The 20,366-nt window shown below is 47.2% G+C and overlaps 1 protein-coding gene across 12 annotated transcripts in view; it reads right to left on the reverse strand.

Annotated features, from left to right (window-relative positions):
* LOC102408240 (cyclin-dependent kinase 11B) overlaps nt 1-20,366 on the reverse strand; it is a 40,059-nt gene that overhangs the window by 5,113 nt on the left and 14,580 nt on the right. For 7 of the 12 annotated variants that reach the window (XM_044944019.2, XM_044944020.2, XM_044944021.2 and 4 more), the window contains 6 exons: nt 11,619-11,742; nt 10,711-10,826; nt 9,423-9,550; nt 8,266-8,404; nt 545-681; nt 59-181 (listed from right to left, as the gene is read on the reverse strand). In XM_044944019.2, coding sequence (XP_044799954.2) covers nt 59-181; nt 545-681; nt 8,266-8,404; nt 9,423-9,550; nt 10,711-10,826; nt 11,619-11,742 — 767 coding nt within the window. Of the gene's footprint in view, nt 1-58; nt 182-544; nt 682-8,265; nt 8,405-9,422; nt 9,551-10,710; nt 10,827-11,497; nt 11,545-11,618; nt 11,743-13,786; nt 14,120-14,176; nt 14,334-15,203; nt 19,062-20,366 lie in introns of those variants that run through there. The other 5 variants (XM_044944026.1, XM_044944025.1, XM_044944027.1 and 2 more) reach the window with 5 other exon arrangements.

Genomic DNA, 20,366 nt, shown 5'->3' on the forward strand with positions numbered 1-20,366 from the left:
GGTGTCCCCCTAGCAAAGACCACCCTGTGCTGGGTCCGCAGGCACTGTGCGGCCTTACCTGGCTTCCGGCTGTCCCCTGGCTCAAGTCTTTCTCGAGGAGGCCGGAGCGGGCTACGGCTCCAGTGGCTGGCTTTCACCTTGTCGCTGTAATCCTCTCTCACGGTCCGGTGATGTGCAGACACTGCGCAAGAACAGCATAGGGGCTGGGGGCAGTCCCCTTTTCCTCTAGGCGCACACATGCCTATGGCCCGGGAAGAAGCCCAGGAAGCCACCAGAGGACCCACGTGGGCATTCAAGACTGCTCTCTACTGGTCAAAGGCAGGGGACAGAACCCGCCTCCTCAAGCCCAGGCCTATCACCCACTGGGCATTAGGAAGGTGGACACCAGACATCGCTATCCAGGGTGCACAGCTCACACCCCGGGACCTGCAGTGTCACCTAGCCCTCTCGCTCGCCCCCGCCCACCTTGCCCTCCTTCAGCCTTCCCCTACCCTCCTGCCCCGCCCAACTCCCGGGCTCCATCCACCTCCGGGGCCCCGCCCACCTTCCCGCCGGGCCTCCCTCTCCTTGCGCCTCTCCTCGGCCCGCCGCTCCCGCTCCTTCTGCTCCCGCTGCTCCTTCTGCTGTTCCCGCATCTTGCGTTCCCGTTCTCGCTTCCTCTCTAACTGCTCGAGGCGGTCCCTGGAACAGGAGGACGCCACATCTTTTCTCACCCCCGAAACCGGAAGCTTTCTTTTTGGCCCTCAGTGCTTTTTGCTGCATTTATAAACTATCCCTCTGGCAAGCCATTTCAGTATTCTTGCTGTGAGAACCCAGTGAACAGTATGAAAAGGCAAAAAGATACAACAGTGAAAGATATACTCCCCAGGTCAGTAGGTGCCCAGCATGCACCTAGAGAAGAGTGGAGAAATACCTCCAGAAAGAATGAAGTGAAGGAGCCAAAGCGAAAACAACACCCAGTTGTAGATGTGACTGGTGACGGAGGTACACAGTCGGAGGCTGTAAACAAGATTACATAGGAACCTGGAATGTTAGGTCCCTGAATTAAGGTAAATTAGAAGTGGTCAAACAGGAGATGGCAAGGGTGAACATCAACATTTTAGGTATCAGTGAACTAAAATGGACAAGAATGGGAGAATTTAATTCAGATGACCATTGTATCTACTACTGTGGGCAAGAATCCCTTAGAAGAAATGGATGTCCATAACCAATCCTGTAGCTTGCTCAAACTCATGTCTGCCGAGTCAGTGATGCCATCCAACCATCTCATCCTCTGTTGTCCCCTTCTGCTGCCTTCAGTCTTTCCCAGCATGCAGGTCTTTTCCAACCTGTCAGCTCCTCCCATCAGGTAGCCAAAGGATTGGAACTTTAGCTTCAGCATCAGTCCTTCCAATGAATATTCAGGACTGATTTCCTTCAGGATTGACTGATTTGCTCTCCTTGCAGTCCAAGGGACTCTCAAGAGTCTTCTACACCACCACAGTTCAAATGCATCAATTCTTCAGTGCTCAGCTTTCTTTATGGTCCAACTCTCACATCCATACATGACTTCTGGAAAAACCATAGCTTTGACTAGAAGAACCTTTGTTGGCAAAGAAATGTCTCTGCTTTTTAATATGCTGTCTAGGTTGGTCATAGCTTTTCTTCCAAGAAGCAAGTGCCTTTTAATTTTATGGCTGCAGTCACCATCTGCAGTGATTTTGGAGCCCAAGAAAATAAAGTCTGTCACTGTTTCTATTGTCTCCACATCTGCTTGCCATGAAGTGATGGGACTGGATGCCATGGTCTTTGTTTTTTGAACGTTGAGTTTTAAGCCAGCTTTTTCACTCTCCTCTTTCACTTTCATCAAGAGGCTTTTTATAGCTCCTTTTCATTTTCTGCAGTAAGGGTGGTGTCATCTGCATATCTGAGGTTATTGATACTTCTCCCAGCAATATTAATGCCAGCTTGTGCTTCATAAAGCCCGGCGTTTTGCATGATGTACTCTTCATGTAAGTTAAATACAATACGTGGGTGCAGTCTTAAAAATGACAGAATGAGCTCTGTTCGATTCCAAGGCAAACCATTCAATAACACAGTAATCCAAGTCTATGCCCCAACCACTAATGCTGAAGAAGCTGAAGTTGAATGGTTCTATGATGACCTACAAGACCTTCTAGAACTAACACCAAAAAAGATGTCCTTTTCATTATAGGGACTGGAATGCAAAAGTAGGAAGTCAAGAGATACCTGGAGTAAGAGGCAAGTTTGGCCTTAGAGTACAAAATGAAGCAGGGCAAAGGGTAACAGAGTTTTGCCAAGAGAATGCACTGATCATAGCAAACAGCCTCTTCCAACAACACAAGAGAAGACTCTACACATGGACATCACCAGATGATGAATACCAAAATCAGACTGATTATATTCTTTGCAGCCAGAGAAGAAGAAGCTCTATACAGTCAGCAAAAACAAGACCGGGAGCTGACTGTGGCTCAGATCATGAACTCCTTATTGCCAAATTCAGACTTAAATGGAAGAAAGTAGGGAAAACCACTAAGCCATTCAGGTATGACCTAAATCAAATCCGTTACAATTATACAGTGGAAGCGACAAATAGATTCAAGGGATTAGATCTGACATACAGAGTGCCTGAAGAACTATGGATGGAGGTTTGTGACATCCTACAGGAGGCAGGATCAAGACCATCCCCAAGAAAAAGAAATGCAAAAAGGCAAAATGGTTATCTTAGGAGGCCTTGCAAATAGCTGAGAAAAGAAGAGACGTGAAAGGCAAAGGAGAAAAGGGAAGATATACCCATCTAAATGCAGAGTTCCAAAGAATAGCACAGAGAGATAAGAAAGCCTCCTCAGTGATCAATGCAAAAAAAAAAAAAAAAAAAGATTAAAACAACAGAATGGGAAAGACTAGAGATCTCTTTAAGAAAATTAGAGATAACAAGGGAACATTTCATGCAAAGATGGGCACAATAAAATACAGAAATGGCATGGACCTAACAGAAGCAGAAGATATTAAGAAGAAGTGGCAATATACACAGAACTATACAAAAAAGATCTTAATGACCTAGATAACGACGATGGTGTGATGACTCACCAAAGCCAGATATCCTGGAGTCCAAAGTCAAGTGGGCCTTAGGAAGCATCACTACACACAAAGCTAGTGGAAGTGATGGAATTCCAGTGGAGCTATTTCAAGTCCTAAAAGATGATGCTGTCAAAGTGCTGCACTCAACATGCCAGCAAATTTGGAAAACTCAGCAGTGGCCACAGGGGTGGAAAAGGTCAGTTTTCATTCCAATCTCAAAGAAAGGCAATGCCAAAGAATGTTCAAACTACCATACAATTGCACTCATCTCACATGCTAGGGAAGTCATGCTCAAAATGCTCCAATCGAGGCTTCAACAGTACATGAACCAAGAACTTCCAGATATTCAGGCTGGATTTAGAAAAGGCAGAGGAAGCAGAGATCAAATTGCCAACATCCACTGGATTATTGAAAAAGCAAGAGTTCCAGAAAAACATCTACTACTGCTTTATTGAGTACACCAAAGCCTTTGACTATGTGGATCACAACAAACTGTTGAAAATTCTTCAAGAGAGGAGAATACCAGACCACCTTACCTGTCTCCTGAGAAATCTGTATGCAAGTCAAGAAGCAACAGTGAGAACTAGACATGGAACAATGGACTGGTTCTAAATTGGGAAAGGAGTATTCCAAGGCTGTATACTGTCACCCTGCTTATTTAATTTATATGCAGAGTACATCATGTGAAATGCTGGGCTGGATGACGCACAAGCTGGCATCAAGACTGCCAGGAGAAATATCAATAGCCTCAGATATGCAGACGAGAACACCCTTATGGCAGAAAGCAAAGAAGAATTAAAGAGCCTCTTGATCAAAGTGAAAGATGAGAGTGACAAAGTTTGCTTAAAACTCAACAGTCAAAGAACTAAGATCATGGCATCTGGTCCCATCACTTCATGGCAAACAGATGGGGAAAATGTGGAAACAGTGAGACTTTATTTTGGGGGGTTCCAAAATCACTGCAGATGGTGACTTCAGCCATAAAATTAAAAGATGCTTGCTCCTTGGAAGAAAAGCTATGACCAACCTAGATAGCATATTAAAAAGCAGAGACATTACTTTGCCAACAAAGGTTTGTCTAGTCAAAGCTATGGTTTTCCAATAGTCATGTATGGATGTGAGAGTTGGACCATAAAGAAAGCTGAGCACTGAAGAACTGATGCATTTGAATTGTGGTGTTGGAGAGGACTCTTGAGAGTCCCTTAGACTGCAAGGAGAGCAAATCAGTCAATCCTAAAGGAAATCAGTCCTGAATATTCATTGGAAGGACTGATGCTGAAGCTGAAGTTCCAATCCTTTGGCCACCTGATGGGAGGAGCCGACAGGTTGAAAAGACCTGGGAAAGATTGAAGGCAGCAGAAGGGGACAACAGAGGATGAGATGGTTCGATGGCATCACCGACTGGATGGACATGAGTTTGAGCAAGCTCTAGGAGTTGGTGATGGACAGGGAAGCCTGGCGTTTTGCAATCCATCGGGTGCAGAGTCCAACACGACTCAGCGACTAAACTGAACTGAGCTGGGTTTTTCAGCCCACAAAGGGCTTTTAAAAACCAGAACTCGAGTCCTGTTAACCTCATCCCTAACAACCGGCAGAGAGGAAAGTTCTGGTCCAAGGAGGTAACTGCCTGGGGCTGAAACCCCACCTGGTCATTCTGCTCAGCTGATGCTCTGAGACGCACCAGGGCTTTCCCCAGGTGTGCATAATTTTAATCCACTTCTACTAGAAGGCAAGTCTTCCTGGGCCTTCCATCTAAGGAAAGGAAGGGAGCCATAGCCCCACGCAGGGATCTGGTTTAGGTGTTTACAGCCAAAACACTTCACTTTAAGCAAAACGGTAGCCGCAGCCCTAGGTTCTGATGTACTGCTTCTATTCTCATTTAGTTCAAAACACTTCCAGGGAGTTCCCTGGCGGTCCAGTGATTAGGACTGGGCACTTTCACTGGTGGGGCCTGGGTTCGATCCCTGATCAGAGAACTAAGATCCCACAAGTTGTATGTATTTTTCAGCCCCCCAAAATAAAAAGTCAAATATTTTATATTTTTCCTCATCGTTTCTTGTGCCAGCCATAGGTTTTTCAGAAATGGGTTGTTGGATTTCAAACATCTGAGGATACCCCGCCTGGCCCAGTTTCTTTCTGTTGCGAACTTTAATTGAACTCTTCTGTGTTAAGAGGGCACACTTTGTTCAGCCTCAGTTCTTCTGAGACCCCTGACACAGCTTGGAGTTTTGTGGAAACACATCCTAGAAGCTTTCAGACGACGTGCGTCCTGCAGCTGCACTGCTGTGCCCACCTGTCAGGACGTTTGGCTGGTAGCATTCCAAATTGTCTACATCCTTGCTGATTTTCTCCAACTTTACTACTGATGACTGGCATGGGACCCCAATGCTTCCACCCAGAGTCAATGGACTCCCTTCAGTTGGGTCAGGGTGGGGTCCAACACCAGGTGCCAAAACATTTACCCTGGTCGCATCTTCCTGCTCTGCATTTATGTCGTCATGAGGGTCTCGACCTCCAGTGTCTCGTAACATCCATTTTGTCTGACGTCAGTGTAGCCAGTGTAGCCTCCCCCAATTTTTTACCGTTGTCGTGCGCATGGGCCATCCTTTCCCATGATTTCATTTTCTGGCTGCCACATGGGGTGTGGGATCCTAGTTCCACGACCAGGGATCGAACCTGTGCCCCTTGCATTGGAAGTATGGAATCCTACCCACTGGACCTCCAACAAAGTCCTCCTCCTTTACTTTCAACCTACTTTTGTCTCCAACTCTAAGATGTCCCTCTGACACAGCACACAGCTGGATCTTGCTTTTCTGTCTGACAGGCTCTCCCATGTTTGGTGCAGAGACCCATCTCACACTGAATGTAACTATGGATACAGCTGCTGCCCCCCGTACCCCCACCTTCTTTTGTCTTGTTTTTTGGTTTCTCTGTTTCTCCCAGTTGGGATGGTTTCTTTTTTGGCTGCACCATGAGGTGTGCAGGATCTTAATTTCCCAACCGGGGATCAAAACCAGGCCCCCTGCGGCAGAAGGGGGAGTCCTAATCACTGGACTACCAGGCAGTTACCCATTTGGGGTTTAAAGGGGGGTTGTGAGCAAACCATTTTAATTCCTCTATTTACTACTTTTTAGAAGTTGCTCTAGAGATTGCAGTGTGCATCTCATGAGATTAAGCTCCAGGAAATGCAGATCTTGTTCACATACAGCCCCCACTCCTGTTTCCTCCTGCAGTTTATACACATTATGGCTACTTGACCACACAGTGTTTTAATCACTGTTTTATGCAATCCTGTGTCTCTTGTAGTAATTCAGACAAGATGGGAGAAGAAGCATGTTTACAGAAGAAGCATGTCCCAACCTGCAATTCAGCCACGCCCAGGGCTGGCCTTTTCTTCTGGTGTCATTTCTGCTCAGCTTGAAGGTTGTCCTTAAGCATTTCACAGAAGGCCCACGTTGCTGGCAGAAAGCCTCTGCTCACTTGCCCCTCACTTGTGAGGCAGGCTGTGATGGACACAGAATTTTGGGCTACCAGCATTCCTGCCCTTCCCCAATTTCTCATTGGTTTTCCCGGTGCAACTGTTGCTTTGTACTTATACTATTTAGGGTTCACTGAGCTTCTCTGATATGTAGATAAATATTTTTCATCAAATTTGGGACATTTTCAGCTGTTCCTCCTTCCTTCCAGGACTACCACTGTGCACATGCTGGTCCCGTAGACACTGTCCCTCGGTTCTGGAGGCTCCCTCAGCTTTTCTTCAACCTTTTCCTCGCTGTCATTAGAAGGCATGATGTCCATCTTCAAGTTCCATGCTTCTAGGTCGCCAAGTCTGGAACACACTGTTTCTATGATGTTTTTCTTCCTTAGAAGGGGTTAAATCCTATTTGTCTTAGAGCTCTCTGTTGAACACTGGACATTCTAGACAATGTCCTGCAGCAACCATGCCTTCCAACCTTTCCTCCCAGTTGCTGCCATTCAGTGACTGTGAGGCTAACCCTGTGAGCTCGCCTTGTACAGTGTGGCCACTGCTGCACTGTTTCATGTGCTTCTCTTTATTTTCTTTCTTTTTTTTTTTTGCTTCTCTTTATTTTCAAGCATGGATTCCTTGGGGTCACTACTGTGTCTGCATAGCTGTGTGCCCACACCACACTGGACAGAGCATGGGGCCTGCAAACATAGACCCTTCTCACACCTGCTTTCCCTGCCCTTTGTGGGGCCCCAGCTGCTGGGAATGTCCACACATTCCACCCTACTACTCCCCTCCTGTAGAGCAGCCCAGTTCCCAAGCTCTCCCTGGAAATGACCACAGGACACAGACATAGCCTAGGGGTCACGCCTAGGCCATGGAGGACAGACCTGGGTTAACAGATACTCCTCTGGGACTCTGAGCCCACAGAGAGGCCCCTGGAGACAAAAGCACCAGAGGCTGGTGTCCTAGCTCCTGGCCATTTCAGGGCCTTTGGCGTTTCTTTGTCTTTTTTGTTTGTTTGTTTGGAAGAACCCGAGTCTACTTCTATTGTAACCCCTGAGAACCCTAAGCGATACGCCTTGTCGGTCAGTCTTCCTGGACAAGGTCCCTAGAACAGAGCAGGCGCCTGGCACACACCCACCGGCCAAGCAGGCGGCGAGTCACCCACAGTGAAGCCCCTCCTCGCTGTGCCACAGGTGCACACGCAGGGACGGGCCGCCTCCAGGACGGCTCCACCGGGATGGGACAGTGGCCTAGCCCACCTCGCCCCAGGCTCGTCCCTTACCACCCTCACGTGGACGTCGTCTCAGGGTGTGGACAGCCCCACGCCCCCTAATGGCTACCACCCCGCCCTACTCTCCTTCCCCCGCTGTTGCAGGTCTGGCCCAAACCTTCACTCTTCACCTCTCAGCTCCTCCTAGACTCCCAGCTCCCTCCAGCAGTATCCTTCCCTGAGGGACCACCTCAGAAGCTGAGTCGGGGACTCTGCCTTGAGTCAGGACCACATTCTCTCACCCGCTCAGCTGGGCTCCTGGGCACCTGAGCAGCCTCGGTGCACAGGTTTTTGTTCCCCTCGTCAACTTCTGTCACCTCACACGTGCAGCCCCATGTGCAGGGAGCCCTTGCTTCCTTCAGGACAAACCTCTGGGCCGCTTCCTGCCCAGTTCTCGTCTGTGTGACCTGTGTGCCCTCTCTGCTGTCATCAGGGCACCTACCTCTCCCTGCGCGAGTGCTCCCGGGCCAGCTCCCTCCGCTTCTGCCGCTCCCACTCCCTCCGAGCCTTGTCCTGCTCCTCCCGGTGCCGCTTCCGGCGCTCGTGCTCCCGCTCCTTCTCTTTCACTCTGGCATGCTTCCCTATGGGTAAACAGCATGTGTCGTGAGAGGAGACTTAACCTCCAAAACTCAACAATACCCAGTGAAAAAAAGAAAAAATATCTAATCAGTGACTTCCCTGGTGGTGCAGTGGTTAAGGATCCACCTACCAATGCAGGGGACAAGGGTTTGATCCCCAGTCCAGGAAGATCCCACATGCTGTGGAGCAATTAAGCCCATGTGCCTCAACAACTGAAGCCTGTGTGTCCTAGAGCCTATGCTCTGCAACAAGAGAAGCCCCTGCAATGAGAAACCTGCACTGCAACAAAGAGTAGCCCCTGCTCACTGCAGCTGGAGAAAGCCTGAGTAGCAACGAAGACCCAGTGCAGCCAAAAAAAAAGACTTGGAGAAACAACCATGACTTTTGTTTAAAAAAAAAAAAAAGACGAAGACATAAAATGCTATGCAGTAAGCCTGAAGTTAAGAAAAAAACAAAAATAATGTGATTATCACTGAACAGAACTGTGGTCTCTATCTTCTCTTCTTAATTTTCTGTATTAAATAAACTGTGATTAGGCTACATTAGTCTCATGATTTTAAAAAAGTCATCCTTTGTAAAGAACACAAGACAAAGTTTAACTCCTTTTAGTTTCTGCATCACATTATAAACCACATTAGCCAACTGCGTTTAACAAGATTTACATCAGGCCCAGGTTCAGTTTCCCAATACCCCTAAGAAGTTCTTGATATTGGTGTGACAGCAAACTCACTACTTGGACTTTATCAAGCATCTGTTTCTTAAAAGCAATTGAGCACTGAAGAGCGGCCTTCCCACGCTGAATTAAGACATAAACCAGCTTCCCCACAACAATGCAGTGAGGGGAAAATACACCAAAAGGAAAATGAAGTATCTATTCAGAATGATCTATAATAAATTTATACTTTTAGCTAAAATTTTATTCTTTTCTCTCTCAGCTGAGCTCTGAAGAACGTAGCAGATCATGAAGTAGGAAGGAGACCGTATCTAAACACAACACAAAATGAAACAAATGCTCTGTACCCCCTTCTGCTGAGTGACTGCGATGCCTACGTTTCTCTTTTCTCTTTTCGTCTTTCCTGTGATGTGCTTTTTCCTTCCGAGACATCTGCTGGGGTGGTTTGATAGCCAATGAATCATCTTCCTCTCCTCTGCAATGAGACACCATGGCATTATGTCACCTGAGAGGGAAGTAGGGAGCACCAGGGCATCAGGGAGTCTCCCCAACCCAGGGAAAGGAAGGGTTCAGAATATAAAGGAGAGCCTCCACCGTCACCTCAAAGACTGTGCTCATTATGACACTCAGGCTTCCCTGGTGGCTCAGCCATAAAGAATATGCCTGCCAATGCAGGAGACCTGTGTTCTATCCCTGGGTAGGAAAGATCCCCTGGAGAAGGAAATGACAACCCATTCCAGTATTCTTGCCTGAGAAATCCCAAGGACAGAGGAGCCTGGTGGGTTACAGTCCGTTGGGGTCGCAAAAGAGCCAGACACGACTTACTGACTTTAATAACAACGATTATGAAACTTAAGCCCAAACTGTGTATTAAACACAGATTCAGATGGAAAGTACAGTGGAAATCAGTGTGCTATATGGAACAAAAATGCTCTCTGAGGAAACTCTAGGGTGTGACAGACATGCAGTGTTAATTATCTTGATCGTGTATAACAACTTATCAAACTGCATACATTAAATCTGTGCAGTCTCTCACTTAAAAAAGCTGTTAAAAAAGAAGGTCCCACAATTTTAGTCAAACTTAATGACCTCAAAAGGTCATTTCATATTCCCAACTGAGTATAAAACCAAAACCTTGGGAGAATGCACAGTCTATACCTTTTTGCCTTAATTTCTGGTTATAGTGTTTTTGACTGTTTGATGATGGACATGAAGGGAAAAAAAGCGAGAAGCCACAGCATAGGAAGAAATGTCAGAGGTGCAGCTTTGGCAGGACTGCTTCTGTTTCTGTTTCTCCTAGGCCTCGCTCAAGTATCTTTCAGCAGCAACTCTGGTTTATTTGTAGGTAATTTTAGACAGTATGTATAGAAATCATCACAGACACCCAATTCCTTAAATGTACTATGTGAGTTGTGTTGACTTCACTGAAGAGCAATCACAAAGAAAGGAGCACACACTCACACTTCTCCTAAGCAGAGTGGGGAGCTGGTACCTGACATCACACAAGGCTCATTTCCATGGAGGTCATGACCTCCAACTTACAAAATCACACTGAGAAGGGCCATAAGGGTCACACACAGCCAGATGTGAGCGCACCTGCAGCCTGCAAGCTCCTCAGGGCTGCACCCTGCTCACCTGTCTTCCATAGAGTCCTCTCTTCTGTATGGCGAGTTCCTTATTGTTATCTCCATGCGGTGGTCCCTCAGCTCCCCCTCCTCAAGGGAATCCCGCTTGGAATCCCGGTCATCAGACTAAGAAGCAAGGAGAGAGTACTTTTCCTTACAGATAAGCCTATTTTTAATAAGATGCAAACCTTGCTAACATCCCAAAACCAACTTTCATACACACTTTTTCATATGACCAATGTGATAAAATCTAAAAAACTTTCATTCAAATCCCATGACATCAGAATTACAAATAACTCTGTAAACCAGAACCGGAGAAATTAAAACCAGCATATATGTAAAGGGACATTAGACTCTATGCCAAGTATGTTAGTTGTTTATATGAGCCAAAACTGAGCCTTAAAGCATAGTTCATACACCAAATAATTTGCAATATCTCATAAATATGTAAGAAAAGTCTGTTGCTAATCTTAAAGAAGGGGTATTTCTTTCAATGCTCCTCATTAAATTACTAAACTTTTCCTATGTTATTAGGCAAACCAAGAAAGGTGTAAAACATTAATTTCAAGGCAACTTCCTACTACAGTAAAAAATACTTGGAAATGGTATCATGAATATAATGATGAAATGAGAAAAATTAGTTCAACTGCACTAATGATTTTAGGTTCAGAATACTTTGTTTTCCATGTAGCTGTGGTCATCTATATGCAGCTTTTTAGTAAGTTATCAATCTGTCTTCAAAGTAAACTGAGCATCTGAATGTTTTTGTTAATTTTTAGAATAGATTTTGGGCTCACCTGAGACATTTGGAAGTACAAAAGAACTTCACCGAAGAAGCGTTGTTCTAATGGAAAAATGAGGGCAAAGAAATTAAATCTCCTTTAAAATAAAAACACTTACTTAAAAAACATAGCTTACATTTTTTAAGCGTTTTATCTCTGCTTTCTCCTCTTGTTCCTTCCGTCGTTTCTTTTCCTGAAGAATTTCATCTAAAGTTTTCACTTTCCAAGAGTCCTTTTCATCACCCATTTGAGTTAAAACACTGCAAAAAGACAAGAATTCAAACTGCTTCAGGACACAGCAAGCTATGGTTTGATGCTATGCTGTTCCTGAACACTTCTGCCTCACCACTTTTGAGCGCTTCAGTAGAAATCTTTAAGAGGGATGAGCTATGCCAGAAATAAACCCACACACCTATGGTCAATTAATCTTCGACAAAGGAGGCAAGAACATACCATGGAGAAAAAAAATCTCTTCAGCAAGTGGTGCTGGGAAAGTTAGACAGCTGAATATAAATCAATGAAATTCAAACACATCCTCATACCATACACAAGAATAAACTCAAAATGGCTTAAAGACTTAAACATAAGACATGACACTCTAAAACTCCTGGAAGACGTCATAGGCAAAACAATATCTGACACAAATCGTACCAATGTTTCCTTAGTAAGTCTCCAAGGCAATAGAAATAAAAGCAAAACTAAACAAATGGGACCTAATCAAACTCACAAGCTTTTACACAGCAGAGAAATGATGAACAAAACGAAAAGACAACCTATGGGCTGGGAGAAAATATCTGCAAACAATGTGACTGACAAGGGTTTAGTTTCCAAAATATACACACACCTCACACAACTCAATAACAAAACCCAGAAAACTCAATAGAAAAATGGACTGAAGACTTGAATAGACATTTCTCCAGAGAAGAAATACAAATGACCAATACGCACATGCAGAGATGCTCAACATCACTAGTTATCAGAGAAATGTAAATCAAAAATATAATGAGATATCACCTCACACTGGTTGGCCATCATTACTGGTTCATTTATTTTGAAAATTGTTAATGGCAAAGAGTCAACTCATTGGAAAAGACTGATGCTAGGCAAGATTGAAGGCAGGAGGAGAAGGGGATCACAGGGGATGAGATGGTTGGATGGCATCACCGACTCAATGGACATGAGTTTCAGCAAGCTCCGGGAGATCGTGAAGGACAGGGAAGTCTGGCATGTCTGTCCATAGAGTCGCAAAGACTCAGACATGACTGAGTGACTGAACAACAACAAATAAATGCTGAAGAGGGTGTGGAGAAAAGGGAACCCTCCTACACTGTTGGTGGGAATGTAAATTTCTGCAGCCACTATGGAGAACAGTATGGAAGCTCCTCAGAAAACTAAAAACAGAGCTACCCTATGACCCAGCAATCCCACTCCTGAACATATATCCAGACAAAACTATAATTAAGAAAGTTATACATGTGCCTTCTATGTTCATAGCAGCACTATTCACAATAGTCAAGACATGGAAACAATCTAAATGTGTACTGACAGATGACTGGATAAAGAAGATGTGGTATATATACCTATATATGCCACACACACACACAGGAATACCACTTAGCCATAAATAAAAAATATGAAATGCCATTTGCAGCGACATAGATGGACCTAGAGATTATCATACTAAGTGAAGTCAGAAAGACAAATACTTTATGATAGCATTTGTATGTGGACTCGAACATATGACACAAGTGAATTTATCTATGAAACAGAAACAGATTCACAGACATATACAAAAGACTGGGGATTACCAAGGGGGAAGGATGGAAATGAGATGGAGTGGGACTTTGGGATTAGCAGATGCAAACTAGTATATATACGATGGATAAACAGCCAAATCCAACTGTACAACACAGGGAACTATTTTCAATTTCTTGTGATAAATCATAATGGAAAAGAATATTAAAAACATGCGTGTGTGTGTGTATATATATATATATATAAATGAATCACTTTGCTGTACAGCAGAAACATTAACATTTACAACATTGTAAATCAACTATACTGATTTTTAACAATGGAAAATAAGGGGCGGGGGGAAAGGTTTCAAAAAAAGAATGATGGGTCGCGGAAAGCGACTGCTTGTATTCCAACCTCTTTTCTGTCATTCCTGTACGGTCTAGGGAAAGTTACTTCACCTCAGTTTACCATTCTGTAAACGGTAAGAAAACCACCTGTGTGACGGTATCACAGAAGATTAAGTGAGATCTCCCAGGTAAAGCTCGTAGTTAGGTACCTGGCACTCACCGAGAACTGTTCTCGCCGTCAGGAGAATTTATTTGAAAGACCACCTGGGCCGCGTGGGCCACTGGCCCATTTGACGGCGGCAGCCCCATCACAAGATTAGGGGAGGTCTGGAGTGAAGGACTCGAAGGGCGCGCTCGCAAACCAGGCAGCGGGGCCCGGTTTTGGAGTTTCAGTCGTGCTAACCCGGGGTTCGGCCGGGCTGGAGTTAGCTCGGGGAACGCCTGGGCCCGCCGCCTCCGCGACTCCGAGTTCCGCGCAGAGCGAGATGGGCCGGGGAGGCGAGGAGTGTAGCCCAGCCCGGTCCACGCGCCCGAGGCCCGCCGGGACCGGAGAGATGGAGTGAGCTGGTCGCGCCGTGGCCCCTGCCCTGCCCGCCCCGCCTCCACTTACCCCTGCGCCGCCGCCGCCGCCGGTCCCGGAGCCTGAGAAGAAACAGCGCCCGGCGCGCGACAGTAATGTCGTCACTTCCTGCGTCGGCGCCGGGCTGATGACTAGCTAAGACGCGGCCCCGCCGCCGACTCCCGCCCTGAACAGAGTGCCGGGAGCGCGCTGCGCGTCACTTCCGGCCTTGGCGCAGGCCGGTGACAACTCTAGGGGCGGAGGCTCGGAGCCGGCAGGTGTCTGGACCAGCCTGGTTGGGTGGTCGTGACTGTGTCTTCTCTCCCCGCTCCCGTGACCCCGGGGCAAGACCCTGAATCTTCCTAAAAGGAGACGAATCTTGCTTACGGAGCGGGGCGGGAAGGGCGGTTACCGCAGGATTTTAAGCTGTGCGAAGACCAGAGATGACTCAGTGCTTACTCAGGCTCGCCTGCGAAGGTTTTTAAAGACATTGAATCCTGAGGTTCGGCCTCAAACCTGCTGAAGTTCAAGCAAATTATTCTTCGAACTTTTGTGGTCACAGAAAAATGGTAATGCGACATCGTGACTCTCAGGAAGAGAACGGTAAACAAGTATCATTCACTTGCAGTGTGTGCACTCAGTCGTGTCCGACTCTGTGCGACCCCATGGACTGTAGCTCACCGGGCTCCTCTGTTCATGGAGTTTTCCAGGCAAGAATACTGGAGTGAGTTGCCATTTCCTCCTTCTGGGGATCTTCCCAACCCAGTGACTGAACCTTCCTCTCTCGCATCTCCTGCTTTGGGAAGCGAATTCTTTACCACTTAAGGTCACCTCCAGTTTACTACCTGGCCAGAAATGGAAAATGTAGAAAAATCTGACAAGAAATTAGGGTCCAAAGAGGGTGTGTGGAAATGAAATTCTTTCTGTTCCTGGAAAGAAATGTTTTTTCTGTGCCCAAGCTCTTGTTTTGCTTCCTGAGTTTTTGGTGACAGGAAAAACCTTCAAAAAACAGATGAAGGCAGTAAGAACCCACCCATGTTCATTTCAGTAGCCCAGACACTTGAGTCTTACACAAAGGTGAAAACAAAGTACACACTGAACATTTATTTTACTTTTGCAGAACAAGAGTCCTAGATAGTTGCTACCATGGTAGCTTACTTTGGACAGAGTAACCAGTAGGCATCCACAGGATTAATTATACAGCATTGATGTATTACCATAGCAGAATACACAGTGACTCACTAAATTATGTAACCACCATTTTTCTAGGAAAAATTGATCTAATTGCATAAATACTGGAATAGGTGAAATAAACACTAAAATTTTGAGTAATGTACTTTTAGTTCTCCACATTATTATTATTTTTTTTTTTTTTGGTGTAAAGCAAGTATAATTTGGTTCTGATATAGACAATTTATTCATATAATTTTCAAGTTTTTCAGTATGGGAAAGTCACCCTCACTGTGACCCCCCTGCAATGGTGGGTTCACAATACTCCCTGGGTGGGTTCAGACTCAACTCACATCTGCAGTCTAGAAATAGCACATCAACTGAATGCCAGTTTCCCTCAAGTTAAAAGCAAGAAAAAAAGACTCTGCCAATTAGAACAGTTTCCAAGTCAGTCTGGACATCTAGGCAAGGATGCAATGGCAGCATCCAAGCCCTCCGGAGAAGAGGAGGAAATACTACAGAGAGAGAAAACTGGAAGGTTTTATACCCAGAGCATCAGGTTGAGCAAGCCAAGTGATGGTCGGCACAACCACCTGGCTGCTCTTTGCTCTTCAAGAGAGAGAAACAGGCCGACTCATCAGGGAAGCAGGAGCGTTCTTATTATAAGCTAGGAAAATGAAAAGGTCCCAACCAGGGCAAGAACATATTCTGGAAAAGAACAGAGCCCTTACTACAACATTGGTCACAGGCAAACAGAAGAGGGTCTCTACATGTAATAGCATCCTTGTTTAATTTTTCCAACCTAGGTAAATAGTGAAAATACTTCCAGGCCTCAGGAAGCACATCCCCTGGACAGATGTAGAAAGTCGTGTTGCGTTTTTTGTGGTCTCTGCTGACCTGTCTATAAATGACCATCCACAGGACAGTCAGTGCCACATGGGAGGCAAAGTCCCTCGGTTTGGGGCAAGTATTTCAAGGGCCTGCGGCTAGCTTGGTTCCACGTGGCTTACTCTTCGTGCAGCACATTTTTATTGTGTAATTTACAAATTAAAGACACATTTTGGATTATGCAAGAGTATTCTTAGCTTTCCAAGGCAGATGATTTTAATGCTAATATGCAGGAAGTTATGACCATCAGAATTTTTTTTTTTTTTAAAAAAAGCCTTTCATGCCACTCAACAGTGGAAATTTCCTTGAAAGCCAGAGATCTCTAAGTATTGACGTAAGCAAGCAGATGACCAGAGTTGGAAGCCTGGTTCATGAGTTTGTTTACAAAGACATGGACAACGACCATGGACCCAGAGGAAATGGACCTAGTATTGGCGTTGGTACAAGCTGGCCTGTGACGGTTCAGTGAAAGGAACATACTAGAAAACTACTAGACAAAGTTAATTAAAAAACATGTCTGTACAGTTATTAAGCAAACGCCCACGCAGGCTGTGGGGTTTGACTCTCCTCCCAGAAACGCCCACCGTGTGGACGACTTTGGGCAGTCAATGGACGGAGTACAGCCACAGCATGTGTCCTGTGGGTGCCAGGCCCCGGACTCCCTGCTGGGGATGAGGGGATGCCCCAAAAGCAGCTTTGCTAGAAACTGCCTCATTTACTAATAATTTAGGAAAATCTTTTCTGGTCCCCAAATCTGGAAAATCAAAAGAGGCCCCTAACAACACTCAGACACAAGCAGCTGGCACCTGCTCACTCTCAGATGACAGCCTGCAGCTGGCGACACACATGCTCCCCTTCTTCATGTCTCGCCGGCAGCTGCAGGTGTTGTGGCCCCAGTCTGAGGGCAGAGGCAAGAGCCTCCCAGAAGTGGTGCTTTCCCTCTGGTCCTCACAGAGCAATGCGCTGCCCCAACCACTGCCCCAGCATCCTCTTTAGCTTTGTTTAAGGGTAAGCAGAAAAAGAGGAAAGGGGGGAAACCTGGGAAAGACACCTGCTACCCTGTACAGGGAAGCTGCGTGTGACCCACCGACCTCTGAGCAAGGAGGTCAGCTTCATAAAAGGTTGTTTGTAGTTAAAAGGCCCCATTTTTAATCCCTCATCACAACAGACTTTCAAAGTCGGCAGAACTTAATGAGACGCACTTATTGCTCTTTGTTTCTAAGAGACTTGCTCTCCAGGAAGGGCTGGTTTATATTTTCCAGTTGAGAAGCCAACCAGAAAACCAGAGAAGCAATTAAGGCGCCAGGGCCTGGACAGCAGGGACTGTTCCCGAGACTCGTGGGCCACTTGTGCCCTCGGGTCGCTCCATCCCACAGGCCGGCTAGAGACGGGCAGGTGGCCAGCCCGCGGCCCCTGAGTTGGGCTGTGCCTGACAAATCCCAGAGCTCGAGTCTGGTAGGTGGGAGGGGGGCTCCACCCTGACCAGAAGTTCCAACAGGATGTGGAGCAAGGAGTAAAGAGAGAGGTGGAGCCTTAAACACCTGGCTGTCTGTCTGTCTGCCCTGGGGCAGGAGGGCCAGGCTGGGCCGTGGGTCTGACTCTGGTTTACCCAGCACACTCCATGCATTCCAGAAGCCATCTGTACCTGTGTTTCCTTTTAAAACTTACACTGTCATTTAAAATGCAGCATGACAAAAGTGTAAACACTCCACATTCGTCCTGCTCACCATTCACGAGGGGGAAATCGTAACACCCTTGTCAATGAGACCAGGAGGCTCGAGACTGGCTGGGTGGAAATGGGCTCCCGGAACCCCTTTAGAAGAGCCTGCCTCTAACCTACGAGTACGGGAACAGAAGGGACACAGGCCCGCCTTGCCTTGTGGTCATCTACCTGAAGCTTTCAGGCCAGAAACCACATCTGGGTCTCAGTATTGAGTGCAACCTGGCTGCCCACAAGGGACAGGACACTCTGGAGGTGGGAGGCTCAGCATAGCAGATGTGGGGAGGGGCAGCCCACCTTCCCTAAGTGGTACTGATGCGACAGCTCTGCCTTGGGTAGAGGAGACAGACATCCTGTCCTCAGGAGCAGGGAACCCCAGGTTCTCACCCCATCTGTCCCGTGCCACTATGCCCATTGCAGTGGCCTCCGTGCCCTGGCCCTGGGGGCCTCAGCTTGGCCAAGCCCAGCAGATCCCCAATGGCCAAGGAGCAGGGTAGATCCAGCAACTGCTGATGTCTGGCATGAAGGAGCCAGTTCCCCACACTGGCTCCAAGTGAGGGGGTGCCCGCTGGCACCTGGACACAGCTCCAGCTTCACAGCTGTCCCAAGTGGTCATCACTCACAGAGGAGTTGGGGCCTGGCCCAGATGCTGGGGTGTGCAGAGGCTGCCAGGAGGAGGTTGTCAGGGGGCTCAGCCATGGCTCAGTGGCAGCTGTGTTCTCCAACCCAATTCAAGTTCCTGCCAGTTCTGACTGACAGCCCCAGAAAAAAGCGGAAAAGGCTGCCCACCTTGCCTCCCACAATGACTGTGACCCATAGAGCCAGGTGGTCCCACACCCACTGTCCACAGGGAGGGAGAGACAAAGGGGTTCCCCCGTCAGTGAAGAGGGGGTGGTGTGGTGCCCCCATGGCTTTGGGATTCAGTGGTGTGGCCGGGGGTCCTGGGGGAGCAGCAGCTCGGAGCTGCCATCCGGGGGCTGGGTGGTGGCTGAGGCCAGGCTCTGCATGGCCTCGCGCTGCTGTTGCTTGGCCTTATTGTAGAGCAGGACGCCAGCTGTGACCAGCACGGTACCCACAGCCGATAGGCTGGTGACTTTGTTACCGAAAACGATGACGCTGAGCCAGATGGACAGGGCATGCTTCACAGTGCTGGCGACGCTGCAGGAGAGCAGGGAGGTCAGCGGGGGCCATAGGCGCCTCCACTAACCCCCCTTTGTGTTGGGGTCCTACCTACTAGAACAGAGATCACAGAGAAGAGGGACAACAGAGCTGGGTGGCATCTTCAGGCTCAGTCTTCTGCCTTACTTTGTCCTTTCTTTGACGGAAATAGTTTTAAGTGAACTGTAGGCATTACAGCTTTCACCCCCAACACTGCGGCCTACTCTCCACAGAGTGGGAAGTGCTCCCTTAGGAAAGCTGTCTGGGAGTGACACCACGCTGCTTGCTCACTGCTGGGACCTCATGAGGATGCAATGACCACAAGGGTTTGTCTCCCGGGCTGCCATTATGGATAATTTAAAGTTAACTTTTGTATTTTTCTGTCATAAGCTATTTCCCTTAAAAAGAACCAGTTTCCTATCTTTATATGGACCGTCACTAACAACCCCTGAAAAGCAAAGTTTCAGGGATATTTGGAAATAATTCCTGTTGTCATACAGGAAACAGACTCATAAAACATACTGACCGTGTGAGTCAGGGGACGTGGCACCCAGGCGGCCCTGAGAGCCCTGCAGGCCCCTCCCCCAGGATGTGGGAAGAGGCTGCCAGGTCTGAGAGCAGCGCGAGGCCCCTGAGGCCCTCAGATCTGCGGACAATCCTGCTCTCCCGTGACTGTTCTGAAGTTAAAGGACAAAGGGCTGCTAAAAAGTTTCCACAACAACATGACAGCCAAATCCAAGGACAATCACTGGGTGGGTTTTCAGGCTTGCTGGCGACTGGGGCTCCTTCCTTTCTGTTACCAAAATCCCTCTGGTGTCAAATCAGCACTAAGACTGTCCAGTTAGGGAAGAAGCTCATGAAACCCGAGCTTGGCGCTGAGTTCCCAGCAGGGAGTCAGTGGGGCTGCTGAGTGTGAGCTGAATAAAGTCAGAAAAACAGACTTCGACTCCTCAGCACTCTGCCAGTTCCAGGTGCTCAGGATCCACACACGGCCAGGGGCTCCCACCCTCTATCATCCCAGGAGATTCCCCGCACAGTGCTGTTCTGGGGAGAAGTACCTCACAACACTGAAAGGAACTCTCTTCTGTGCACAGATTCCCAGTGGAGAATTCCCCTAAAAATCTATTTCACAAACTTTCCTATTCATGTTTCAAATGGCACCAATACAGAATGGCCAAGTAATTACGACCACTGGGCACAGTGATCACTACACTTGTGACCCACAATCACAGAGCCCTCTGATAAAAACGTCAGATGGCAAGCGTTCCCCTCTGTACGTGACCCGGATGCACCTCATCTCCTGTC

The sequence above is a fragment of the Bubalus bubalis genome, chromosome 5, assembly GCF_019923935.1.
Source record: "Bubalus bubalis isolate 160015118507 breed Murrah chromosome 5, NDDB_SH_1, whole genome shotgun sequence".
Lineage (NCBI taxonomy): Eukaryota > Metazoa > Chordata > Mammalia > Artiodactyla > Bovidae > Bubalus > Bubalus bubalis.